General features: G+C 41.9%; 3 protein-coding genes and 1 pseudogene across 13 annotated transcripts in view; all 4 read right to left on the reverse strand.

The window, feature by feature from the left end:
* The window catches only part of ZNF512 (zinc finger protein 512), a 36,125-nt gene extending 20,617 nt beyond the window's left edge, over positions 1–15,508 (reverse strand). For 2 of the 10 annotated variants that reach the window (XM_008980961.5, XM_078349629.1), the window contains exons 1-5: positions 15,405–15,508; positions 14,828–14,886; positions 1,739–1,923; positions 960–1,055; positions 586–669 (exon numbers count right to left, since the gene is read on the reverse strand). In XM_008980961.5, coding sequence (XP_008979209.1) covers positions 586–669; positions 960–1,055; positions 1,739–1,923; positions 14,828–14,886; positions 15,405–15,431 — 451 coding nt within the window. In that variant the 5' untranslated portion in view covers positions 15,432–15,508. Of the gene's footprint in view, positions 1–585; positions 670–959; positions 1,056–1,738; positions 1,927–14,827; positions 15,119–15,404 lie in introns of all 10 variants that reach the window. The other 8 variants (XM_008980960.5, XM_054245117.2, XM_078349634.1 and 5 more) reach the window with 7 other exon arrangements.
* A 242-nt stretch (positions 15,509–15,750) lies between these two features.
* LOC144579331 (spermatogenesis-associated protein 31H1 pseudogene) lies at positions 15,751–20,501 on the reverse strand (annotated as a pseudogene). The gene has a single exon (XR_013526712.1). The product of XR_013526712.1 is annotated as a spermatogenesis-associated protein 31H1 pseudogene (transcript).
* Positions 15,827–23,739, reverse strand: LOC144579332 (uncharacterized). Its single transcript, XM_078349627.1, has one exon. The coding sequence runs from the start codon at positions 23,517–23,519 to the stop codon at positions 20,505–20,507; it is 3,015 nt and encodes a 1,004-aa protein (XP_078205753.1). The 5' UTR covers positions 23,520–23,739; the 3' UTR covers positions 15,827–20,504.
* The window catches only part of SPATA31H1 (SPATA31 subfamily H member 1), a 32,977-nt gene continuing 30,491 nt past the window's right edge, over positions 23,543–26,028 (reverse strand). The window contains 2 exon segments of the mRNA XM_054245118.2: positions 23,543–23,606; positions 23,608–26,026. Of these exon segments, the coding sequence (XP_054101093.2) occupies positions 23,543–23,606; positions 23,608–26,026 (2,483 nt within the window).

Genomic DNA, 26,028 nt, shown 5'->3' on the forward strand with positions numbered 1-26,028 from the left:
AGTATTCTCCAGAAACAAAAAGCATAATTCCACAGTTTAGGAAAAGTATCATAAAATGGTTTTTCCTTTGCCTGGTAGACTGCAATGAAGAGACTCTTGCTGGGTATAACTTCTAAAAGTAGTATTTTTTAGACAGTGTAGTTTCTGAAAACTCTTACTCGTTTTGCCATGATAGAAACCACTCCAAAGACCAGTGGCTTAGAGAACTAGGCAGCAACATTTTTCACAACAGGATATAATGGGATACTGAGAAATATCACAGCCTCTGTGCTGAGTGTTTCTATGTGCCTGAGACTATGCTAAATATTGTTATCCATTTAATTTTCACAACAATTCTGACTGCCTTTATCATCCCTATTCATAGGCAGGGAAACTGAGGCTAGAGGAAGGTAAATAAATGAAAGCAGGTCAGAAAGTTAATGAAGAGCCAAAACGTGAGCAAAGGTCTGTCTGACTCCAGACTCGGGCCCTTAGTAACTACCTCCTTAGAGAAATGTTTTAGTACCTCATTCCTTCACAGACGACACCAACAACAAATCAGGGTGTGAGAACTGCATCCCACAATGGTTCCAAAAGAAAACATACCTGCTGCATAAACTGGTGGTTCCTTCCGAATGCGACGAGCCTGGGATTTGGGACTGGGCTGAGTTTTAGGCCGTTGCTTCCTCCCTGACACAAGACAGAAACTTGAAGCCCAACATGTCACCCTTGCTAATACCAAAATGTCTTCCCTCCCCTTCTCTTCAACACCCTATATCCCAGTCCCTCAACAGACTGACTGCCCAAGTCATGACAGAATGAAAGGGCATAAGGCGGCAGGATGGAGACCATTCCCTCTCAAGCAATTCAAAGGGCTCAGAGGTCACTAAAGGCTCAAACTAAGGTCTCTTTTTCTTTTCCCCTCAATGCATAAAGCCCAGGCACCCACGGAAAAAGAAGCAGCAAAGTTACTGCCTTACCATAAAGCTTATGCTTCTTCTGAGGAAATTCTCGATAGTCTTCATCTTCTTCCTGCCTGGGTTTCCTTTTTCCCTTAGTTGATACTCCACCTGACCCTGAAGTACCATACGAAAACAAAACAAAAACTCAGCACACTTTGTAAATGAACAGCTAGGCCTGCCTTCAAAACATTATTCACAAGACCATCAAAGGGAAAAATCTTCAGTGAACACAGGCCTTAGGAAATGACTGAGATTTTTAGGGAAGCTGGTGTAACTTCTCATTTACTGACCCAGCCTCCCTCTTTCTTTTTATATTGTTATCTATCCCAAACCATCCATTGTTCCTTATAAATAGTAAGGGCCTTCAGGCAATGTGTTTTGCTTAATCTTGATTTGAGACTAAAAAGGAGCACAGGAATTGCTCAAGATAGAGGGCTAGCTACCCACGGACCCTTGAGACTGTGACCATCTAGAATATTCTCCCCTAAATAACCCTTGCACCTGCCCCTAAATCCTCAACAGAAGTTCAAACTAGAAGAAAAGAGGAAAAGAAGTTCAAATCCTACAAAGAGGAAAATCAAATGCTAAGTATAGCCTAGAGGAGTAAGATTAGCAGAATTTCACTCCATCAGACAGTTCATGAAGCTAACAGGATCCAATAGCCTTAAATTTTTTTAATCACTAATGAGAAACTAATATCTGGCATTTAATACCCTTAAGATGTATTTACAATAATCCCAAACTATAACTTTAGGGAGTGTACCGTCTTTGGAATAAGAAGACACTGATATTGATACCTTCAACATGAGAAGCAGCAGCTGGCTTGATCCTTCTCATCTTCATCCAGTAGGTAGATTTTCGAAAAGATGCTGGAAAATCACTCACTGGTTCACACGAAGAGGCAGATGATGAACCACTTAAGGAGTCATCATGAGGAATAGTGTACTGGAAACTATTATCCTTTATGGAGCACTGGGTCCTGCTACTAATACAACAGAAAAATATACACCACAAAGGAAGGTCTGTAGCAAACTTTCTACACATTCTTTTACATTATAACCAAGTTGGTTACCTGTGCAGAAAACTAAGCCTGCTATAAAAACAGAATGTAAGTTGTAATCACCTAATAACAACAGTTGTTCTAATACAACATGCGCAATTATTATCATTCTTCACTGTAATCAGAAAGAGTAGGGAGTACACATAAATGATCACTTTGCAGTCCAAGTAGACATTCCTTCCTAGATTCATCTAAGAAAAGAAAGTAGCCAAAGCAATAAGGGTGTTCTGTGACCCTTGAGAAGACTCCCTGGATTTGTAACCTGGTATGACCTGGCCTCTCTATTTCTCTGACAGAGGCACAGTAACCCAAGGGTATCTCTAAGGGAAAGAAATCGTCTGTAGGGCCTAATCTGACCCATCTTCCTTCTCCCTCAGCATTCTCCCTAAACCCTGATGCCCCATCTTATTTAGCTTCCACATGATACTTAGCTTCCACAGCTAAAGGAGGGATGCTATCTTGTATGAATTAGTATGTCCATAGAATTCTGGTATACAGCTGAATCCAGAGTCCAAAATCTAAGAGCAGTCAGTATGACAATTAACAAACATGACTGTGTAACTACAAAGCATCAGTCATTCTTGTAGGTGGCTCAAGATGCAGTAGAGCAGCAGTTCTCCAAGAGTGGTCTAGGGACTCCTAGAATCTCCCTTTTCCAGCTTAATACCTGTGAGGCCTACTTTAGATGTATGGTTCAGAAAGATCCTTCCGGCTGCTGTATGGAAACAGCCCATGGGAGAAAGAGTAAACAAAAGGAAAAAAAGTTAACTTGAATTGGAAGATTCAAGATAACACTTTAGATATAGAGCTAATAAGAATTACACTTAGAGCAGTGGCTCATGCCTCTAATCCCAGCATTTTGGGAGGCCGAGTCAGATGGATCACCTGAGGTCAGGAGTTTGAGACCAGCCTGGCCAACATGGTGAAACCCCGTCTCTACTAAAAATAAAAAAAAATTAGCTGGGCATGGTGGCGCATGCTTGTAATTCCAGCTACTGGGGAGGCTGAGATAGGAGAATTGCTTGAATCCGGGAGGCAGAAGTTGCAGTGAGTTGAGATCACACCATTGCACTCCAGCCTGGGCAACAAGAGTGAAACTCCATTTCAAAAAAAAAAAAAGAATTACACAGAGAAATTTGTCTGTGACAGCAGGGAGTTAGAAGGAACACCATGACCATCCTGGTAAAATGTAATAGATGCCTACTATGGAATACTATGTTGCTGTTAGAAGCAATAAACCAATTCCATACATAGAGACATGAACATAACTAAAAAGTATACTACTGAATGAAAAATGAAACAAAACAACATCTGTAGCACAATGTCAATTTGGCAAGCTAAAAACAAATCCTCACATAATGCAGCTTATTTTTAAAGGCGTCATAAATAAATAAGGACAAACATCACACTTGTTTATACAGTTTCCTCTAGGAGGGAAGGGATGGAAATGGGGATGAGTACACATAACAGAGACTGGTTATGTCAGTATGCTACAAACAGAGAAGAATGAATTTTGGCTCTCTGTACATGGGGTCCCATAGTACAGATTTAATACACAGAAGTCCTGGCTCTGGTGGGGCAGCTAACCCCACTAAGCCCACCCCTCCTGCTGATTGGACTCTGTTAAGCAAACAAAAACAAGTAAATTACACAGGGAAATCAGAGCTGGGAGAAGTGACCCAAATGGGGTGAGTTTTCCAGTTCTGTCTTTTTCCCTCACGTGTGAATCTCCAACAAGGATGAACCCCACTTGCAGAGCAGCATGAGCAGCTTTAATTCTAGAAACTCCCTTCTTTCTGACCAAGCAAATAAGGGAAAAAGGTTCCTGTAGACCAGAGTTGGGGAATGGGGGAGGGGGAAAGCTGGAGAGAAAGGCAAAAAACAAGAATCCCTTTAATCAGTGTATGAATCCACACAAGTCACAAGTTGACCTTAGCCATGAATGTGTGGCATGTACCCATACATACCAGCCTAGCAAAGACTTTGAAAACCAAAATGAGATTTGAACACTAATGTGACCCAAACCAAAGCAGCAAAAGCTTGGAGAACTGAACTAAGATTGGAAATACCTGCAGAAGTCTCAGACCAGCCCCTGAGCTATTCATGTATGGGACAGCCCAAATCATCATAGCAAAGACCTAAAGAACAGAACTGAGATTTTAACCAATGCCTCCAAAAAGCAAGACAGAAGTTTTGGCCTGAACCTAAAGCAGGGTTGCCTGCTAAAACAGAAACGGCGACATTCCCCAGAAGAATTATAATAGATCCCAAATCTACACAAAAAATATTCACAATGTTGAGGATAAATTCCAAAATTATGCAACACATAAAGAACCAGGAAAATGTAAGCAATTTTCCTTTCTCTCTCTCTCTCTTTTTTTTTTTTGAGATGGAGTCTTGCTCTGTTGCCCATGCTAGAGTGCAGTGGCACAATCGTGGTTCACTGCAACTTCCATCTCCCAGGTTCAAGCTATTCTCCTGCCTCAGCCTCCCAAGTAGCTGAAATTACAGGCATATGCCATCATGACTGGCTAATTTCTTTATATTTTTAGTAGAGATGGGGTTTCACCGTGTTCGCCAGTCTGGTCTCGAACTCCTGACCTCAGGCGATACACCCACCTTGGCCTTCCAAAGTGCTGGGATTACAGGCACAAGCCACCGTGCTCGGCCAATGTGAGCAATTTTCAAAGGAAGAGATGATCAAAACACGCCAACCCCAAGGTAATTCAGATGTTGGAACTATCAAATACTTTCAGTAAAAAGTATTTCCTTAAAAATTACTTTCTTATAAAAGAAAACACACAAGAAATGAAGGAAAAGATAGGAATCATCAGCAGATAAAGAAATCATAAAAAAGAACCAAATGAAATCTTAGAACTGAAAAATACAATGTCTGAAATAAAAACTCATCGGATGGGTTCAGTAATGGAGAGGACAGAGGAAAGAGTCTGTGAACTTGAAGTCCAATAAACAGAAATGACCCAGTCTGAGGAATAAAGAGAAAAAAAATATTAAAAAACAGTCAACAGAGCCCCCATACCAAAAGTTCTAACCTAAGTGTAGTTGTAATCCCAGAGGGAGAGGAGAAAGATACCAAGGTGGAAAAACACATTTGAAAAAAAAAAAAAAATGGTGGAAAATCCCCCACACTTGGTCAAAGATTCAAGGAACTCAACAAATACCAAATAGGATAACTCAAAGAAAAATATACCAAGACACATCTTTTTGTTTGCTTTTGAAACAGTCTCGTTCTGTTGCCCAGGCCAGAGTACAGTGGCACATGGTTCACTGCAGCTTCAATCTCTCTGGCTCAAGTGATCCTCCCACCTCACCATACCTGAGTAGCAGGGACCAAAGGTGCACACCATCACGCCCACTAAATTGTTGTGTTTTTTCATAGAGATGGGGTCTTGTTATGTTGTCCAGGCTGGTGCAAAACACTTCTTTTTTATTATTATTATTGTTATTTGAGACAGGGTCTCACTCTGTCACTCAGGCTGGAGTGTAGTGGCTCAAGCACAGCCTCCACCTCTCAGGCTTAAATAATCCTCCCACTTCAGCCTCCTGAGTAGTTGAGACCACAAGTGTGTACCACCATACCCAGCTCATTCTTTTTTGGTGTGTGTAGAGACGGGGACTCACTTTGTTGTCCAGGCTGGCCTCAAACTCCTAGGCTCAAACAATCTTCCTACCTCAGCCTCCCAAAGTGCTGGGATTACAAGAAGGAGCCACGGTGCCTAGTGAAGGCACATCTTAATGAAATTATTCAGCCAGGAAGGAGAGAGGAGAGATGAGGGGAAGGTAAAGAGAAGGAAAAAAAAAAGAATATAAATTTATTTATTACCACTGAACTGTACACTTAAAAATTGTAAAGATGGCTCGTGCTTATAATCCCAGCTACTCAGAAGATGCAGGAGGATTGCTTGAGGCCAGGAGTTTTGCTTGAGGCTAGGAGTTTAAGATCAGCCTGGACAACATAGTGAAACCCCATCTCTTAATTTTAAAAAAGTAGGGGAGGGGGTAGGCACGGTGGCTCATGCCTGTAATCCCAGCACTTTGGGAGGCCAAGATCTACTTTGGAGGATCACCTGAGCTTAGGAGTTCAAGACCAGCCTGGCCAACATGGTGAAAACCCGTCTCTACTAAAAATACAAAAATTAGCCAGGTGTGGTGGCAGGCGCCTGTAGTCCCAGCTACTTAGGAGACTGAGGCAGGAGAATTGCTTGAAACTGGGAAGCAGAAATTTCAGCGAGCCGAGATCACCCCACTGCACTCCAGCATGGGTGACAGAATGAGACTCTATGTCTCAAAAAAATAAATAAATAAATAAATAAAATAAACTAAGCTGGGTGCAGTGGCTCAAGCCTGTAATCCCAGCACTTTAGGAGGCTTGAGGCAGGCAGATCCCTTGATTCCAAGAATTCAAGACCAGCCTGGGAAACATGGTGAAACCCTATCTCTATTAAAAATACAAAAAATTAGCCAGGCGTGGTAGTGTGCATCTGTAGTCCCCACTACTCAGCAGGCTGAGGTGGGAGAGTCATCTGGGCCCAGAAGGACAAGTGGGCAGAGGTTATACCGGTGCACTCCAGCCTGGGCAATGGGAGTTAGACCCTGTTTCAAAAAACTATTCAAAGCCAACAATTTCATTTTAAACCAGAAAGCTTCAGAAAAGTGACATATTACATTACAGAAAATAATTTAAATGACCATGGGTTTCTCAACAGAAACCAAGAAGACCAGAACACAGTACCGTAACTTTAAAATCAGCCAATGTAATGGTTCACATTTGTAATCCAAGCACTTTGGGAGGCCAAGGGAGGGGGACTGTTTGAGCCCACGAGTTCAAGAAGAGCTTGGGCAACATAGCAAGACCCTGTCTCTACAAAAAATAATTTTTTTTTTTTTTGAGACAGAGTCTTGCTCTGTCACCAGGTGCCAGGCTGGAGTGCAGTGGCACGATCTCGGCTCACTGCAACCTCTGCCTCCCGGGTTCAAGCAATTCTCCTGCCTTAGCCTCCCAACTAGCTGGGACTACTGGCATGCACCACAACACCCAGCTAATTTTTTTGTATTTTTAGTAGAGATGGGGTTTCACCAGTTTGGCAAGGATGCTCTTGATCACTTGACCTCGTGATCCACCCACCTCAGCCTCCCAAAGTGCTGGGATTACAGGTGTGAGCCAAGGCACCTGGCCAAAAAATAATTTTAAGAACTTAATTGGACATTTTAAAATAAATAAAAGAGTGTAACTGGATTGTCTATACCACAAAGGATAAATGCTTGAGGGGATGGAGAAAAAGAAAAAGAAATATCCTTAAAATCTTGAGAGGAAAAAATTTGTCAATTCAGAATTCTATATCCAGTAAAAATATCCTCAGGAATAAAAAGAATTTGTTGTAAGCAGACCTGCTCCATATGAAATGCTAAAACATATGATTCCATCTGAAGAAAAATAATACCAGAGAGAAACTTGGATTTTTAAGAATGAAGAAAGAGCAACAGAAATGATAAATAGGCTGCGGTAGATGCCTCATACCCCTGTAATCCCAGCTACTTGGGAGGCTGAGGTGGGAGGATCACTTGAGACCAGTAAGCAATGAAGGTGCCACCAACTCCAGCCTGGGCATCAGAGCAAGACACTGTCTCTAAAAAAACAAGAGCTGGGAGGCGCACACACTAAGCATTCATATAATCCCAAAGAAGAAATAGAGGAACAAAAAACAAGGGATAAACAGAGAACAAAAAATGTAAGTGTAGACCTATCCAACCATACCAACAATTAATTTAAATGTTTACAGTCTAAACGCTCTAGTTACAAGTCAGCTATTGACAAATTAAAAAGTGACACCCTACTGCTACATGCTACCTACAAGAAGCACACTCTAAAATATAAAGATATCTGCAGATTGAAAGTAAACAGATGAAAAAATTGCATCACACAATCAGCAAACATAAGAAGGCTGGAATGACATTTTCAATATCAGATAAAACAGACTTCAAGACAAAGAGTACTCCCGGAGATAAAAAGAGACACTTCATAATGACAAAGTGTCAAATCATTGGGAAGACATAATTACCCACTGAAGGTACCTAATAATAGAGCCTCAAAGCACACAAAGCAAAAACTGACAGAATTAAAGGGAAAAATAGACACTTCCACAATCTTAGCAAAAAAGTTAAGACCTCCTCCTTTTAGCAACTGATAGAACTAGACAAAAATTCAGTAAAAGACAAAAATGATCTGAACTACACTATTAGCTACCTTGCTCTAGTTAACATTTACACAACACTAAATCTTACAACTGCAGGATATACATTCTCTTCAAGTGCACATTGTGCCTTCATTAAGCTAGATCTTATGCTGGGCCATCAACTTTAATTTTTATTAAAAGGATGAAAATTACACAGTGTATTCTCTGACCACATTGAAATCAACTTAGGAATCAATAATAGGAAGATACCTAAAAACAGAAAACACAAAAAAATCCAAATATCTCCAGATTAAATAATCTACTTCTAAATAATTCATAGGTCAAAAATAAAATCAAAAATGAATTTTGAGAATATTTTGCACTGAAAAAATACAAAAATATGCGTATCAACATCTGTAGGATGCAACTAAAGCAGTACTTAGAAAGAAACTTAAAGCTCTAAATGTTTATACCAGAAAAGATCTAAAATCGATGACTTCAAATTTCATCTTAAGATAACTTAAAAGGAAAAGCAAAGTAAACCAAAAGAAACGTAAGAGAAACTCATGAACTAGAAAACAGACAACAGAGGAAATGTGGTTCTTTGAAAAATGATCACAACATTTACAACTCTGTAATTAGACTGATCAAGAAAAAAAAGATACTACAAATAACCAATATCAGAAATGAAAGAGGGGTTATCGCAGATTATACAGACAGTAAATAATAATATACTTTGAATAACTTTATGCCAATCATTGGAAAAATTACAATGAACAAATTTTTTTAAAAATACTACTTACCAAAACAGACACAAGAAGAAACTGGAAATCTAAATAGCCCCATAACTGTTAAATAAACCACATGTACGAAATCCTTCCCAAAGTGAAAACTCCGGGCTCACATAGTTTCACTAATGATTGCCATTGAGATAGGTTTATAAAAAGATCAAAAGGAAAAAAGCAAAACTGTCCCTACTTGCAGATTATATTATTATTTACAAAATAAATCCCAAGGATTCTACAAAACAATTACTAGAACTTAATACATGAATTTATAAAGTGTCAGGATACAAGAACAACATACAAAGTCAAATGAATTCTTATATACTAGCAACAACCAACTAGAAAATGACATTATAAAAAGAATACCACTTACAATAACACCAGAATAAGATAATATGTCTAAGAACAAACCTAACAAAAGATGTTCAAGACTTTTACAATGAAACTACAACACATTGCTGAAAAGAAATTAAGAAGACTTAAATAGGCCAGAATGGTGGCTCATGCCTATAATCCCAGCACTTTGGGAGGCCAAGGTGGGCAGATCATGAGTCAGGGGTTTAAGATGAGCCTGACCAACATGGTGAAAACCCATCTCTACTAAAAATATAAAAACTAGCTGGGTGTGCTGGTGTGTGCTTGTAATCCCAGCTACTTAGGAGGCTGAGGAAGAATCGCTTGTACCTGGGAGGCGGAGGTTGCAGTGAGCTGAGATAGCACCACTGCACTCCAGCCTGGTAGCCTGGCAGCCTGGGTGACAAAGCAAAACTCTCTCTCAAAAAAAAAGAGAAAAGAAAAGAAGACTTAAATAAAGGGAAAAATATAGTATGTTCATAAATCAGAAACTCAGTATTGTTAAAATAGCAATTTTCCCCAAAGGAATCTATAGATTCAATATAATACCAATCGATATTCAACAAGCTTCTTTTAATAGATGTTGGCAACCCAATTCTATAATTTTTATAAAAATGCAAAGAACTGAGAATAACCAAAACAATTTTGAAAAAGAACACTAAAGTTAAAAGACTTACTATCTAATTTCAAGAGTCTAAATAAACATCAATGGAACAAAATAAGGAGAGTCCACAAACAGACCTACACATACACACGTCCAAGTAAAGTTTGACAAAGGTGCCGAGGCAATTCAATAGGGAAAGAAAACTCTTTGCAACAACTGGGTATACGAATAGGAGAAAAAGTCAACATTGACCCTTACCATACAACATTCACAAAAATTAACTCTAAATGAGTCACAGACCTAAATATAAAACCTACGAACTTCTAGGAGAAAGGACCAGAGAATATCTTTGCAATTACAGAGGCAAAAGTTTCTCTTTTTATCTTTTTTTTGAGACAGAATCTCACTCTGTCACCCAGGCTGGAGTGCAGTGGCAAAATCTCAACTCAGTACAATCTCTGGGGAGGCAAAGGTTTCTTAAATATGATACATAAAAGCAAAAAAATAAGGGAAAAAATGGTAAATTAAAACCTTTTGCTCTTCAAAAGAAACCAATAAGAAAAGGAAAGACAAACCAGACTGGAAGGAAATATAGCAGACAAAAGAGTTATATTCAGAACAGATTTTTAAAAATACAATTCAATAAGAAAACCTAATTTTTTTAATGGACAAAAATGTAAACTGATACTTACATAATAGAAATGGCCAATAAGAATACAAACAGATGCAAAAAAAGAAAAAAAAATACAAACAGATGCTCAACATTATTATTCATATATGATGAATTAAAAACCACCAATTAAGCCAAGCCCAGTATCTTGCACCTGTAATCCCAGCACGTTGGGAGGCCAAGGTGAGAGGATCACATGAGGTCAGAAGTTCAAGACCAGCCTGGCCAACATTGGTGAAACCCCATCTCTACTGAAAGTACAAAAATTAGTCAGCCATGGGGGTGCACACCTGTAATCCCAGCTACTCAGGAGGTTAAGGCAGGAGAAATGCTTGAACCAGGGAGGCGGAGGTTGCAGTGAGCCGAGATCAAGCCACTGCACTCCAACCTGGGTGATGGAGGGAGACCCTGTCTCAAAAAAAGACAAAAAAAAAACCCCCACAAAACCACAGTGAGATGCCACTACACACCCATTAAATTAGCTAAAATTGAAAAGACTGACTCTCATACATTGTTGGTTGGAATGCAAAATAATACCACTTTGGAAAACAGGTAATTTCTTAAAAAAATGAAACATACTCCTGCCGTATGAATCAACCAACCTATGATGGTAAATACCATCTTAGATATTTCTCTGAAGAAATGAAAGCATTTGTCTACTGAAGACTTGCACATGAATGTTCATAGCAGCCTTACTGTCACCTCAAACTGAAAATAATTCAAATGTCCAAGGTAGATGGCTAAACAAATTATGGTATCCATAATGGAATTCTACTCAGCAATAAAAAACTATTTTTCATCTCAAAATCATTATTCTGAGTGAAAGAAATCATGAAAAAAAAAATGAGAACATACTGTGTGACTTCATTTATATAAAATCCTGAAATATGCAAACCACTGTACAGTGGTGCCTGTAGACAGGAGTAGAGGAAGAAATGGCAAAGAGACATGAACAAACTTTTGGGAGAGACAAAAATGTTTGTTATCTTGATTGTGGCAATGGTTTCACAGGTACAGACATAGGTCAAAGCTGACCACAGTGTATGCTTTTTTTTTTTTTTTTTTTTTTTTTTTTTTTTGAGACGGAGTTTCGCTCTTGTTACCCAGGCTGGAGTGCAATGGCGCGATCTCGGCTCACCGCAATTTCCACCTCCTGGGTTCAGGCAATTCTCCTTCCTCAGCCTCCCGAGCAGCTGGGATTACAGGCACGCACCACCGTGCCCAGCTAATTTTTTGTAATTTTAGTAGAGACGGGGTTTCACCATGTTGACCAAGATGGTCTCGATCTGTTGACCTTGTGATCCACCCGCCTCGGCCTCCCAAAGTGCAGTGTATGCTTTAAATATGTGCAGTCTATTGTACTCTAATTATACCTCAATACAGGTATTTTTAAAATTTAATGGATTGGCAGCCCTCTAAAGCCAAAACCTATCATTGCAAACGATGCTAGAAAAACTTGATGGGCCAGATGTGGTGGCTCATGCCTGTAATCCTAGCACTCTGGGAGGCTGAGGTGTGTGGACTGCCTGAGTTCAGGAGTTTGAGACCAGCCTGGGCAACATGGTGAAACCTTGTCTGTACTAAAATACAGTGACTTAGCCAGGAGTGGCAGTGTGCACCTGTAATCCCAGCTATTCCGGAGGCTGAGGTGGGAGAATTGCTTGAATGTGGGAGGCAGAGGTCGCAGTGAACCAAGATCACGCCACTGCACTCCAGCATGGATGACAGAACCTCTGTCTCCAAAAACAAAAACCAAAAACAAAAAAAGACTTAATGGTACCAGCAGGCCATTAAGAGCTAGGCCCCAAGGGGATGACTCTTAGGAAACTCTCCATGTAGGAATTTCTTACTATCAGTGTAGGACTCAGAAATACAATACATATCTACCCTCTTATGAATAAGCATAAGCATACTGAAAAGGCAATAGTTCATATGACCAGCATAATTAACATGTTGGAGATTAAGTCAAGGTGGTTAGGGAATCCTTCCTTCCAGATCTCATGTTTCATTTTTAATGGACTCAACAAAAACAATCCTCAAGTATTTTACACTATCTACCTATCAACCCCAGGGTATTTGCTTATTTATTAAAAACCAGATTAAGCTCAAACTTGCCTTCTACACATAGAACAAGAAAAAGCTTTATTGTGACAAAATATCATAATTGTAATTATTTTATAATTTGTTGTCATCAGTCTGGCAACTTTCAGCTTCTGATCACAAACATAAAATGTTTAGCCTATTTTCAACTCCTTTCTGATCTACCGAAAAATTTTAAGAGCCCCTAGCTCATTCTTCTATGTGCAAATATTTAGGTTTCATTGGAAAAGTCCTTTAGTTCATCTTGGTATCCTTTGTAAACTTATTTAACTTTACCCAATCTTTCAAAGCTGGTGTTCACCATGATTTCCTTCTCTGCTCTTTTCTGGTGTCATTTCTCGCCACTAACTCTCAAATGTCACAATCTCATAGGAAGCTAGTTTAAAGTAAGGATTTCCACACTCTAACCCCAATGATTCCAAATCTGATTAATGGATGGGGGCCTAACAATCTTATTTTTTAACAATTATCTCTAGGTGACCAAGGTACATACTGAGAAACACTGCTGTAACTGCCTTCCCTAGAAGAGCTCATGAATACTCAGCTTGTGGAGGAAAACATCATGTTTCCAATTACTTTTTAAAGCTGATGATTCCCAATTCTGTATTTCAGACCAGCTCTTCATCTGAGGTCCAAACCTATCTGTTTTTGTCCCAAATGTTGCTCCTGATTCAGAAATTCCTAGTTCCCTGAAATTACTCCAAAATTCACCTGATTGCCAAAGCCAGAAACCCATAGACATCCTATCTTCCTTCTCTTACTTATCATCACAACCTGTACATTCCCTATACGTTGTTCCCTATGTATTCCCTATATATTGTTCCCACCATAGGTTATCATAATAACCTCTGAATCCGTTTCCCAGCATCATTCCAAATCCATCCTTCATAATGCTGCCAGAGTGGCCTTTCTAAGACCAGCATCTGGCTGTCATTCCCTCATCCCTTCCAGGATAAAATCCAAACACTTCAGCATGCCATCATAAAAGGTCCTTCATGGTCTAGCCCCTACTAACCTCTCTAAACCCTCTCCCTGCAATCCCTCATCTTCCATCCGAGTCATACAGAACTACTTGTTATCCACTGACTTCTTCCACACATTCACATACTGTTCTCTCTTCTGAAAAACCTTTCTCCTTCTCGCTAACTGCATGATTCCTCAACTTTCAAGTCTCTCCTTAGGAGTGACCTGCTCTGATAATCCTTCCCTTCCAAACTATCACTCCCTTTCCCCCAAGGCTACATTAAATTCCCATTTAAAAATACTTAGAATAATTATTGCAACGAACTGTGTTGGTCTACTTGCCCATCTCCCCTTCTAGACTGCTAGTTGTTTTTCACGCCTGTGTACCTAACCTACTACAGAACTGGCACACACAGCAGACATTTCATAAATGTCACCTGAATTAATCCATTTAATGTCTAGTTAACAAGAATGTTTTCTTTTTTATTAACCATGGAAAAACTAAGTACCTTCAGTGTTCTAAATAATAAACCAGTCTTACAGCCAAGTAGTTTAAAAATACAAGAATTTCTTCCAGCCATTTTTATCATCCATCTCAAGTAAATCAATGTATTTATGAGCACGAATGTGATGTCTGGAGAAATACAGGATTACCACTAAGTCATTGGTTCCATTTTTATTATAATTTGTACTCTTTTTTTGCAAGCTAGGTTTCTCTCCCACACACTAGGCTTATACATACACTGTCCAATCCAGTAGTCACTAGCTACAGGTGGCTATTTAGTTAAAATAAAATAAAATTTAAAATTCAATCTCTCAGTCACACTAGCCACATTTCTAGTGCTCAAAAGCCATAAGGGGCTAGTGGCTATGATACTAGACAGTGCAAATACAGAACATTTTTGTCACAAGTTCTACTGGGTAGCACTGGCCACAGTCACGAAAGAACCTTAGAAAAACCTCCTACTTAGCAAATAAAATTTAAAATTCAGTCCCTCAGTTGCACGAGCCACATTTCAACGGCTCAAAATCCACACAGGGATAGTGGCTATGATACTGGACAATGCAGCTACGGAACATTTTCATCACAGGAAGAAGTTCTACTGGAAAGCGCTGGCGACACAATCATAAAAGGACCTGAGAAAACCTCACTTACTTCTTAGCTCCCACGATCCTCGTGCTCCTCTGCTGTTTAAAGGTTGTGGGTCCCGAAGTCTAGCAAATCACAAGCAGATGAGTGAGTGCTAGGGACCTCTGAACTTCGACCACAAAAAGACGAATTCCCCTATGCCCAGAAGAAATGAAGATCTCCCGGGGCAACCACCTCAAACTGAAGAAGGCAACACTTTTTAGGAAAACTGTGCTGTCCTATCTTCCAACAGTGCAAAGGCGGGTAACAATACCAGAGCCTTCGTCTTCCCCATTCTCAAAAGCCCTGTCCCAGGCTCTAAAAGGGAGGCCAAAAGAAAAGACAATGTATACGAGAGACATTGGGGATGTAAAGGAATAGAAACTAATGGCAATGTGGCGAGGAATTAAATCCAAGGAGGTGGGGAACAGGCAGCAGAACGTGGGTAAAGAAAAAAGGGGACAGGTGATCTGACCTAGGAGGGTGGGGCCTACGATGGCCTCTGATAAAACCAACTCTGAGCATGGGACAAAAGCGAGAGACCGCGTGTTCTGGGCTCGACAGCGCTACCTCTAAAGCATGACGGTCAAACCAAGAAACTCACGGGTACAGCACCGAGTCTGGAAGACATCACTCCCTCTCCACGCCTAACAATTTCACCAAAAGACTCCGGCCAGACCAACGCCACTTCCGCTCTCCTCGCCTCTCCCGGATGTGGGCTCGGCCCCGCCTAGCCCTCTTCTGAACATCTACTTCCGCCTAGCAGCTTCCGAAGGGGCTGCGGCCGGAGCGAGTCACGTGACGAGTAACCCTCCGATTCCTCTGAGACCCCGCCCCACTGGGATCGCGACAGGGGACCTGGGAACTGTGGGTGGGGTCTGCAATGAAGGGGCGGAGCTTGGAGCCTCTGCTCGGCCTTAAAACCCCTGCTCTCATTCCGAACCTTTGCACAACTCCTCGTGTCCCACCACCCTACCTTCCCCACCCACCTGCCCAGTGGCCTCAGTCTAGATGCACAGGGAGATCAGTTACTGCGGCTTTATTAGAGAATGAATCTCACACGCCACCCCCTGTAGAGAGACATGGAAGCCTTTCCACGCTGGGGGTGCAGGAACTGGAGGCAATGGCTGAACAGGAAAAAAGGCTGGAAAGGGCAGCACGTTGAAGACTTGAAGGAGACGATGAATAATAGGGGTGGATATCGCCTCTTTGAGTAGCTTCAGGCCTCCACACTTGCCCTGCTTTGGGATTTTTGTGTGTGGTCCCAAGGAGACTTGTTCCATTCTTGAAAGGGCTGGGCCTCTTCCCAGGGGAACTGTGCTTGAGTCTCTCCTTAAGGGGACTGCGATGGCTTCTCCCGGAGGGTCTCCCTGGCCTCATCTCAGAGGGACTGTGATGGACTCTCTCCCAGGAACTGCGATGGCTCCTCCCAGAGGGCCTCCCTGGCCTCATCTCAGAGGGACTTTAATGGGCTCTCTCACAGGAACTGTGGTGGCTCATCTCAGAGGAACTGTAACGGCATCTTTCCAAGGGACTGAGGTGGCTCTTCAATAAGGAACTGTGGCTTCTCTTAGAAATCCTACTGTGGCTCCTCTCAGAGGACCTGTGACATCTCCTCTCAGAGGGACTGCGTTGGCTCCTCTCAGAGAGACTGTGATGGGTTCTTTCAGAGGGACGATGATGGCTTCTCTGAGAGGGACTGCAATGGCTTCTCTCAGAGGAACTCTGATGGCTCCTCTCAGAGGGACTGTGATAGCCCATTTTAGAGAGACTGTGACAACTCCTTTCCAGGGGACTATGATGATTTCTCTGAGAGGGACTGCGATGATTTCTCTGAGAGGGACTGCTAAATCTTCTACCTGAGGGACTGTGACGGCTCCTCTCAGAGGAACTGTGATGATTTATGTGAGAGGGTCTGCCATGGCTCCTTTCAGAGAGAGAGTGATGGCTCCTTTCCAGGGGACTGAGATGATTTCTCCAAGAGGGACTGCAAAATCTTCTATCTGAAGGACTGTGATGGCTCCTCTCCGAGGGACTGCGGTGGCTTCTCTCAGAGGGACTGTGATGATTTCTCTGAGAGGGACTGCAATGGCCCCTTTCAGGGAGACTGTAATGTCTCCTCTCCAGGGGACTGTGATTTCTCCGAGAGGGGCTGCAATGGTGTCTCTCAGAGGGACTACAGTGGTTTCTCCAACAGCGATTATGACCGGTTCTCTCAGGACCATGTGGGGTTCTGTCCCTATAGAAGCTGGGGTGGTTTTGCTCCTTGTTTGTGAGTTTCTTTTTAAGGGGTCGGTGCCAGGTTCTCTTCACAGGGGAACCAGGTAGGAGTCTTCCTTGGGCCTGAACTCTGGTTCCTGGTGTGGGCAAGTTCTTAGACTCCTGGCTGGAGATTTCATTTTTCTTTGATCTGCTACTACTATCCTTTTGGACAGTTCCCAGAAGCTGCTCCACTGAGGCAGCTTGGAAAGTGATGTCACTTTGGAAGTCTGTGGGCTTGGGCAGTCGAAGAGGTCTGGGTTGGAAACGGTGAGCTCTTCTTGGCTGTTGAGCTGATCTGCACTGGTCTGTTCCTTCCCACAATATGTCCTCCTGCTTAATGGTCGAGTCTGCTGACCTTAGCTTGTCAGCTGACCTCCTGTCTCTTTTGTGATTTCTGGGTATGCAATAGTCCCTGGCATTTTGTTTCAGATAATAGTTTTTGCTTGCCCACACATTGTCTGGGATTGTCCTGTCCACAGGCTTCTGCCCAGCAAAAGCTATAACTCTGTATGCTGTTTGGAATGCCCGCTGTAGGCCCTGAAAAAGCAGTTGCATGAACTTGGGTTGGGAAGGTTTCTTAGGTTGTGTTTTCAAGGAGGCAGTACTTGTCTGAGCTGCTCCAATCGTCTTCCTTCTTAAATGGGCTGGTAATTCCCTAGAGGGTCTCTCTTTTGTGGTTCTACTGCTTGTGTAGAACTTTCTGTGTTTTCTAAGGCCCTTGGTCATTCTCTTCATTGGATATTTTGAACCAGAGGTCTTTTTGGTTCTCACTTTAGCCCGTTTCTCATTCTGAGTGATTTCAGAGTCACTCTCTGATAGGGTGTGAACCTGAATGGATTCATAGCGTCTAGGTGCTCTAATTATTGTCTTTTCTACTAGGTCAGGGCTGCTGCGTTGTCTTCACCTGAGGTAGACCTGTACAGGAGCAGGGGTCTGGGAGGACCCAGACTGCAAATCTATTGTGGAAGTAGGACTCTTAGAAGCTTGAGTATGGAGTTTAGCTTTCCTTTGTGATGGTGACATAGGTCTTCCCCATATGACGGGTCTAACTCTCTCATGATACTTTGAGATTTGGGGTCTTTTCCTAGTTTGCAGCCTAAAGCCAAGGTACACTCGAATCTCACCATGGCCTTCAGGAGTGCGTACAAGGTGGAGCTGTGGATAGATCAGAAGATAAGTCCCCAAAGTGGTCTGTAATTTATGATGGCAGTTAAATCCTGAACATTGGCCACACTGTAGGCAGATGGGGTACTTTAGGACTAGACCTGAAGCTAGAGGTGGAGGTACACTGGGGGGTATTTGACTCCTTAAGAGTTTTGTTGCTATTTTTAGCTGCAAATCTTGTAGCAACTGGAGCTGTTCTGAGAAGTCACTCTGGGAAACGTCATTTGTCTTGTGGGAGTGTTGGGACTCAAAAATCCTCGTTTGGGAATCACTCTGTGCGTTCTCACTTACTTCCATTGGAACAAGATCTTCTCTGTTGTAAAATATGCTGATGGAAGACTCTGACTTTACCAGGACAGGAAGCTGGCCCCCTGCACATGCGACAGGCATATGCTGAATGGCTTCCTGGGATATACCACTGAACCCTGAGTTTGTTTTCTTTATTCCCACTCTCTTCCCAGAGAATTGCTGTATTATGGAAGATGTGGAGACACATGTCCACATTTTTAAGGCCATTGACCTATGGTCTCTGAATGTAGTGTTTGACCACTGAAGGCTGAAAAATAGTAACTGGACCCTTCTCTGGCAGCATCTGGGAAGCTTCCATCAGTTCAGCTGGAATCCCAAATAAATTCTGAATGGACTGACAGGTATCTGCAGTGGCTTTTCCTGCTAGAGATGTTTGAGAACAAAGCTTCCTTTCCATAGTGGTCCCTAAAACATTCCCCAGGGTAAGCATAGTGGAGAGATATTTTCTTGGTAGTCACTGCCTCCAGGCATGACTCTCCCAGATGTTGGGTCGTCTGCCCAGGAGAGACTTGATGAGGGATTTCTGAACCCCTGATTCTGCCTGGAATGTCCTAGATAGTGATCTCCAGCTTTGTGATTGATGTCTCTGAAGTGAGTTCTCTAGCTCCTCCAATTGATTCCTCTTAGTTGTCTGTTTAGATATGACATCCACTCCTGGAATCTCAGGACATGGGTTTTCCACAATGTAAGCTGTCTTAACAGAGCTTTGATTATGAAGGGCCAAGGGAAGAGTTAAAGATTGCATCATAATAGGGTCTAGATAGGTCTCTTCATGCTGAAAAATATCTGTCCCAAGGTTTTTTACATCCAAAGCTCTGATACTTTTTGTATCCCAGAATCCCAAAATCCTCCTAATTCAGATGCGATTAACAGAGCTTGAAATAAGTGAGGTTGAAGAGCTTTGTAGGAACCTAGAGAAGTGAGTCCCCACTTGTAACTCTTCCGACGTTAACTTCTCATAGTCCGTATTCTTACACACCTGTCCTAGATTCAAATCCTCAGATTCCATAAGTTTAGAGGCTCTGTTTAATCACTGTAAATTTCACAGCCTGAAGTCCTTGTTGATGAGTCAATATTGTATGTTCCTTAAATGGAGATGTCTGCTGTGAGGTTAATTCTTCAGATTTCACTTGAATATGTGGCCTTATAGTTGATTCTACAGGTACTATTAGTTCTTGAAGATGTGGCCTCGAAGTAAATTCACAGAATTTGTTGCTTCAATTCCTGATTCTAGAGCTACTCCTACTGGTTCTACAACCTGAGGAATTGGTCCTAGTGCTAATTCCTCAGATTTTACAATCTGAAGGGGTGGCCCTGGGATTAACATTATTTTTACAATTTGAAACCCTGTCAACTCCCTTGTTTCTATAATCTGGTGTTTTGGCTTTGTGATTAATTTCTTAGATTTCATATCTTGTAACCATGGCCCTGAGGGCAGCTCTGAAGGTTGCACATCTTGTAGTTTTGGAGTCAACTCAATATATTGTACCACTTGAGGGGTGGGCCTTGGCGTTGTCATAGACTTTACAACTTGAAATGGTGGTCCAGGGGTCGCTTTCTCAGGCTGAACAACTTTTTCTTGCTGCAGAGACACTGAAGACAATTTCACATGTTTTACACTTTGCAACTTTGACTCTAGAGTAAACTCCAAAGATTTCATGGCTTGATGCTGTGATTCTGGAGACAAATTTGAAAATCTGACACTAGCCAACATTGGTCCTGATGAGAACTTCCTAGTTGGCTCTGGTGCCAACACCATTGATTTCACATCTTGCCATCCTGAAGTCAACTCCTGATAATTTATACCTTGCTGTTGGGCCCCTGGCGTCAGCTCCATAGGTTTTACATCTTGAAAACATAGCTTCGGTGCAAAGGCCACAGATTTAATGCATTGTGACCTAAAGCATGATGTCAAAGAATTTACACTTTGAGGTTGTGGCCATAGAGTTGGCTTCACAGATTTCACATCTCAAGAAAGTGGCTCTGATACAAATAGCATAGATCTTACATTATGCTGCCTGAGGTGTGAATGCAACTCCTCAGAATTCATACCTTCAGGATATGGTTCTGATTTTAACTCCACGGATTTCATACCTTGAGGATATGGTTCTGGTTTTAACTCCACGGATTTCACACCTTGAGGATATGGTTCTGGTTTTAACTCCACGGATTTCACACCTTGAGGATATGGTTCTGGTTTTAACTCCACGGATTTCACACCTTGAGGATATGGTTCTGGTTTTAACTCCACGGATTTCACACCTTGAGGATATGGTTCTGGTTTTAACTCCACGGATTTCACACCTTGAGGATATGGTTCTGGTTTTAACTCCACAGATTTCACACCTTGAGGATATGGTTCTGGTTTTAACTCCACGGATTTCATACCTTGAGGATATGGTTCTGGTTTTAGCTCCACAGATTTTGCCTTTTGGAAACATGGCTCTAGCGTAAATACCTCATATTTTAAGCCCAGTAGCTCAGAGGCTGAAATCATTTTTGCAGAATTTGCATCATAAAGCAATGGCTGCTTATTTATGTCCACAGATTTTACAACTTTAAGCAGTGGCTCTGGTAAAAATACCTCAGATTTTGTACCATTTATCTGAGGACCCAAATTGAATGCAGGTTGCACAGCTTGCTGTGAGCCAAGGTGCTTCCCCCAAAATTGGACTCCTTGAAACTTAGTCCCTGGAGTTAACTCAGAAGATTTCACACCTTGCAAGTGTGGTCTGGGATTGAACAGAATAGATTTCGTACCTTGAGATTCTGACCCAGGGTTCAATTCAGAGGGCTTCATGTCTCGTATCTGTGGCCCTGGATTCAAATTGATAGAATTTATGCATTGAAATTCTGACTCTGAATTCAACTCAGAAGAATTCATACCTTGCAGCTGTGGGCCAGAGTGGAACTCCTTTGGTGTTATATCTTGAAATTTTGTCCCTGAAGTCAGTTCACATTTTACATCTTGTAAATGTTGAGCAGAGCTGAACATAACAGATTTTATACTGTGAAGCTCTGGCCCTGGATGCAACTCAGATTTCATAACTTGAAATTCTGACCCTGATTTTACACCTTGCAAGTGTGGCTCAAGTTCGCACTCCATAGAATTTACGCATCGTAACTTTAGCCCTGGATTCAACTGAGAAGAACTTGCACACTGCACCTGTGGCCCAGAGTTGCATTCCAAAGGTGCTACACGTAGAAACTTTGACCCTGGTGTCAAATCAGATTCTAAATCTTGCAAATGTGGTCTAAGGTTGACCATTAAAGATGTCTTGCTTTGAATTTCTGTCCCTGGGTTCAATTCAGAACACTTCATGCCTTGAAGTTTTGAAACTGAAGTTAATTCAGGAGATTTCATACCTTGTAAATATGGCTCTGTGTTGCACCCAATAGAATTTACACACAGAGCTTGTGGCTGTGGCATTAATGCAGAATTCACACCTTGCAAATGTGGCCCTGGGCTGCACCCAATAGAATTTGCACACTGAAGTTTTGGCCCTGGAATGGGTGCGGAGGAATTTACACCTTGCAAGTGCAGCCCAGGATTGCACCCATTAAAATTTACACACGGAAGTGGTGGCTCTGGAGTGAATGCAGAAGAATTCATACCTTGCAAATATGACCCAGGGTTGCACCCATTAGGATTAACACACTGAAGTTTGGGCCTTAGAATGGATGTGGAAGAATTCACACTTTGTGGATCTGGCCTAGAACTATACTCAATAGAATTTATACCCTGAAGTGGTGGCTTTGGAATGGATGCAGAATAATTAATACCTTGCAAGTTTGACCCAAAGTTGAACCCATTAGAACTTACACACTGAAGTTTAGGGCCTGGAATAGATGCAGAAGAATTTACACCTTGCAAACATGGCCCACAGTTGCACGCAATAGAATTTGCACACTGAGGTGGTGGCTCTGGAATGGATGCGGAAGAATTCACATCTTGCAAATGTGGTCCAAGGCAGAACACCTTAGATTTCATACCTTGAAGCTCAGGCCCAGGATTAAACTTGGCAGAGTTTATTCCTTGCAACTGTGGCCCAGGGTTGAAATCTAAAGATTGTATACCTTGAAGCCTTGTTCCAAAGTGCAACTCAGATTTCACACCTTGAAACTGTTCCTGAAGATTGAATTCCATAGATTTTACATCTTGAAGCTTTGTCCCTTTACATAATTCTGAAGGTTTCCTATATTGCAAATGTGGCCCAGGATCGAACCCCGTAGATTTAACACTTTGAAGGTCTGGCCACAGATTCAATATATGAAATTTCTCATCTTGCTGCTGCTTTTCAGTATTGAACTCAGAAGGTGCCACACTGTGAATCTTTGATCCCAAGGCCAACTTAGAGAGTTGTGCAACTTGCAATTCTGGGTCATGGTTGCCTTCTGTAGAGTTCACTGTCTGAAGCTTTATCAACCCAGATATCATATCTTGCAACTTTGCCCCAGGATTGAATTCTACAGATTTCACACCTTGATGTTGTATCCCTGGTGTCGACATAAATAATTTTCTATCTTGTAACTGTGAGGTTGAGTTTAACCCCAACGAAGTCCTATCCTGTACCTTTGTACCTAGAGACAATTCAAAAGATTTTACATCTTGCTGCACTGGCCTAGGCATGAGCCCCACAGATTTCACTGTTTGAAGCTTTGTCACTGGGATCTCTTCAGAAGATTTCGTACCTTGTAATTGTGATTCAGAACTGAACTCCTTAGATTTTACATCTTGAAGCTCTGTCCCCTTGATTGAGTTACGATATTTCACATCTTGCCACTGTGGGCCTGAGTTGAACTCCACAGATTCCCCACCTTGAAGCTTTGTCTCTGGGGTTAACTGAGATGATGCCACACCTTGTAACTTTGGACCATGGTTGTATTCTACAGATTTTACATCTTGATAGTTTGTTCCCTGAATCAACTCAGAAGATTTTTCACCTTGTATCTGTTGTCCAGAACTGAAACACATTGATTTCATACTTTGAAGCCTTGTTCCTGAGATTAAGAAGATTTCACATCTTGCAAATGAAGCCCAGGTTTGAATGCCATAGATTTTATATCACAGTTTTGATGTTGAAATTGGGCCACATGATTTCACACTTCTCAACTGTAACCCAGATTTCAAATCAATAGTTTTGAACACTGGCACCTGATGTTTCTGGAGTGATGTCAAAGGTGGTACACTGTGGAGCTTTGGCCTTGGAGTCAACTCAGATGACTTCACATCTCTTAGTTGTATTGAAGTTTTCAGTTCTACAGGTGTGACAGCTTGAGATTGTGAACCACATTTTAGCATAGCTTTCATACCTTGGAACTCAGGTACTGGTATCCACTGCACAGATTTCACACTTCCAAGCTGTGAGTCTTGGTTTAACGCCACAGTTTTTACCCCCTTAAGCTGTGGCTCTGAGGTTGATGCCAGAATTTTCCCTTTCGGCAACTGTGGTCCTTGGGACAACTTAGGAGTTTTCACAAATTGCAACCGTGGCCCATAGTTAAACTCCACAGGTTTTGCACTTCGAATTTTTGGCCCTAGAATCAATTCAGATGATTTTACACCTCTTGACTCTACAAAGCATTTCAACTCTGCAGGTTTGACACCTCGAGATTGTGAACCAAGATTCAGCCCTCCAGTTTTTCCATCTTGGAACTCAGGACCTGGTATGCACTGCACAGATTTTGCACTTCCAAGCCGTGAGTCTTGGTTTAACGCCACAGTTTTCACACCTTGAAGCTGTGGCTCTGGGCTTGATGCTGGACTTTTCCTTTTTTGCAGCTGTGGTCCTTGAGACAACTCAGCAGCTTTCACACAGTGCACCTGTGACCCGAGGTTAAACTCCATAGATGTTGCACTTTGAAGTTTTGGCCCTAGAGGCAGTTGAGATGACTTTACACCTCCTGACTCTATGGAAGATTTCAACTCTGCAGGTTTGACAACTTGAGATTGTGAACCAAGATTTAACCCTGTAGGTTTCACACCTTGGAACTCAGGTCCTGGTATCCACTGCACTGATTTCACACTTCCAAGCTGTGAGTCTTGGTTTAACTCCACAGTTTTCACACCTTGAACTTGTGGCTCTGAGCCTGAAGCCAAAATTTTCCCTTTTCGTAATTGTGGTCCAGCAGACAACTCAGGGGCTTTTACACACTGCAACTGTGCCCCAAGGTTAAACTCCATAGGTTTTGCACCTTGAAGTTTTGGTGCTAGAACCAATTTAGATGTTACCATATCTCCCAACTGTAAGGAAAGTTTCAACACTGCAGATTTGACACTTCGAGATTGTGGCCCAAGATTTAATCCTACGGATTTTACACCTTGGAACTCAGGTCTTGTTATCCACTGAACAGATTTTCTTCTTCCAAGCTCTGGCTCTTTGTTTAACTCCATGATTTTCACACTTTGAAGCTGTGGCTTTGCAGTTGAGCCCAAAGGTTTCGCTTGGTGCAACTGTGGTCCTGGAGTCAACTTGGGAGATTTCAGACTTTGCAACTGTGGTTCATGTTTGAACTCTTCAGCTTTTACATCTTGCATATTTGGTTCTGGAGTCAACTCAGATGCTTTTCTACCTTTTGACTGTGGGTCAGACTTGAGGTCTACAGATTTTATACCTTCAGATTTTGACTCTGGAATTAACTCCAAAGACATTATACCTTCTGACTCAGACCCTCTCTTTACTTGCTCAAAATTCACACATTGCTGCTCTAGTGAGTTTACAGATTTCTGACCATCCTGTTCTGGCTCAAGGGTTAAATCCACAGGTTTTACTTCTTCAAACTCTTGTCCTCTGGTTACATTCACAGGTTTTACTACCAGTCTTTTCTGCCTTGAGGCAAAGTTTACAGATTTTACACATTGCAGATGTGGATCTTGAGTCTCCTTTATAGATTTTAAACTTTGAAGCTTTAAACATGGAGTAATCTCCACAAATTTCGTATCTTGCATTTGTGGGACTGAAGTCAGTTCCTCAGGTTTCATGCTTTGTAGCTGTGGCCTTTGAAGCATCTCCATAGATTTAACCCCTTGAGGCAATGGCTCTGGTGCAAAAACCATAGGCCTCTCACCTTGCATCTTTGGCCCAAATTTTAATTTCACAGCTTTCATATCATGCAGCTGTGTATCTGGAACCAACTCCGCAGATTTTACATCTTGAAGCTCCGAATCAGGGATGAATTCCACAGCTCTGACATCTTCTCTCTGTGATTTTAAGCTTATCACCACAGATTTCCCACCTTCCCGCTGTGGATTTGGAGTTATTTTCATAGATTTCATCCCTTCCAGGCATGGTCCTGGAGTTAAGGTCACAGATTTCATATCTTCTAACTGTGACTATGAGGTCAGTAACTCAGATCGGAGCTTTGAGCCTGGGGTTACCTCCTCAAGTTTTACACCTCTTGCCTGTGGCTCTGGGGTTAACCTGATAGATTTGACATCTTCCAATTCTGGCTCTGGTGTTAACTGCCTACTTTTCATATCTCTCAAATGGGCC

This window comes from Callithrix jacchus, chromosome 14 (genome assembly GCF_049354715.1).
Source record: "Callithrix jacchus isolate 240 chromosome 14, calJac240_pri, whole genome shotgun sequence".
In the NCBI taxonomy this organism is placed as follows: Eukaryota; Metazoa; Chordata; class Mammalia; order Primates; family Cebidae; genus Callithrix; species Callithrix jacchus.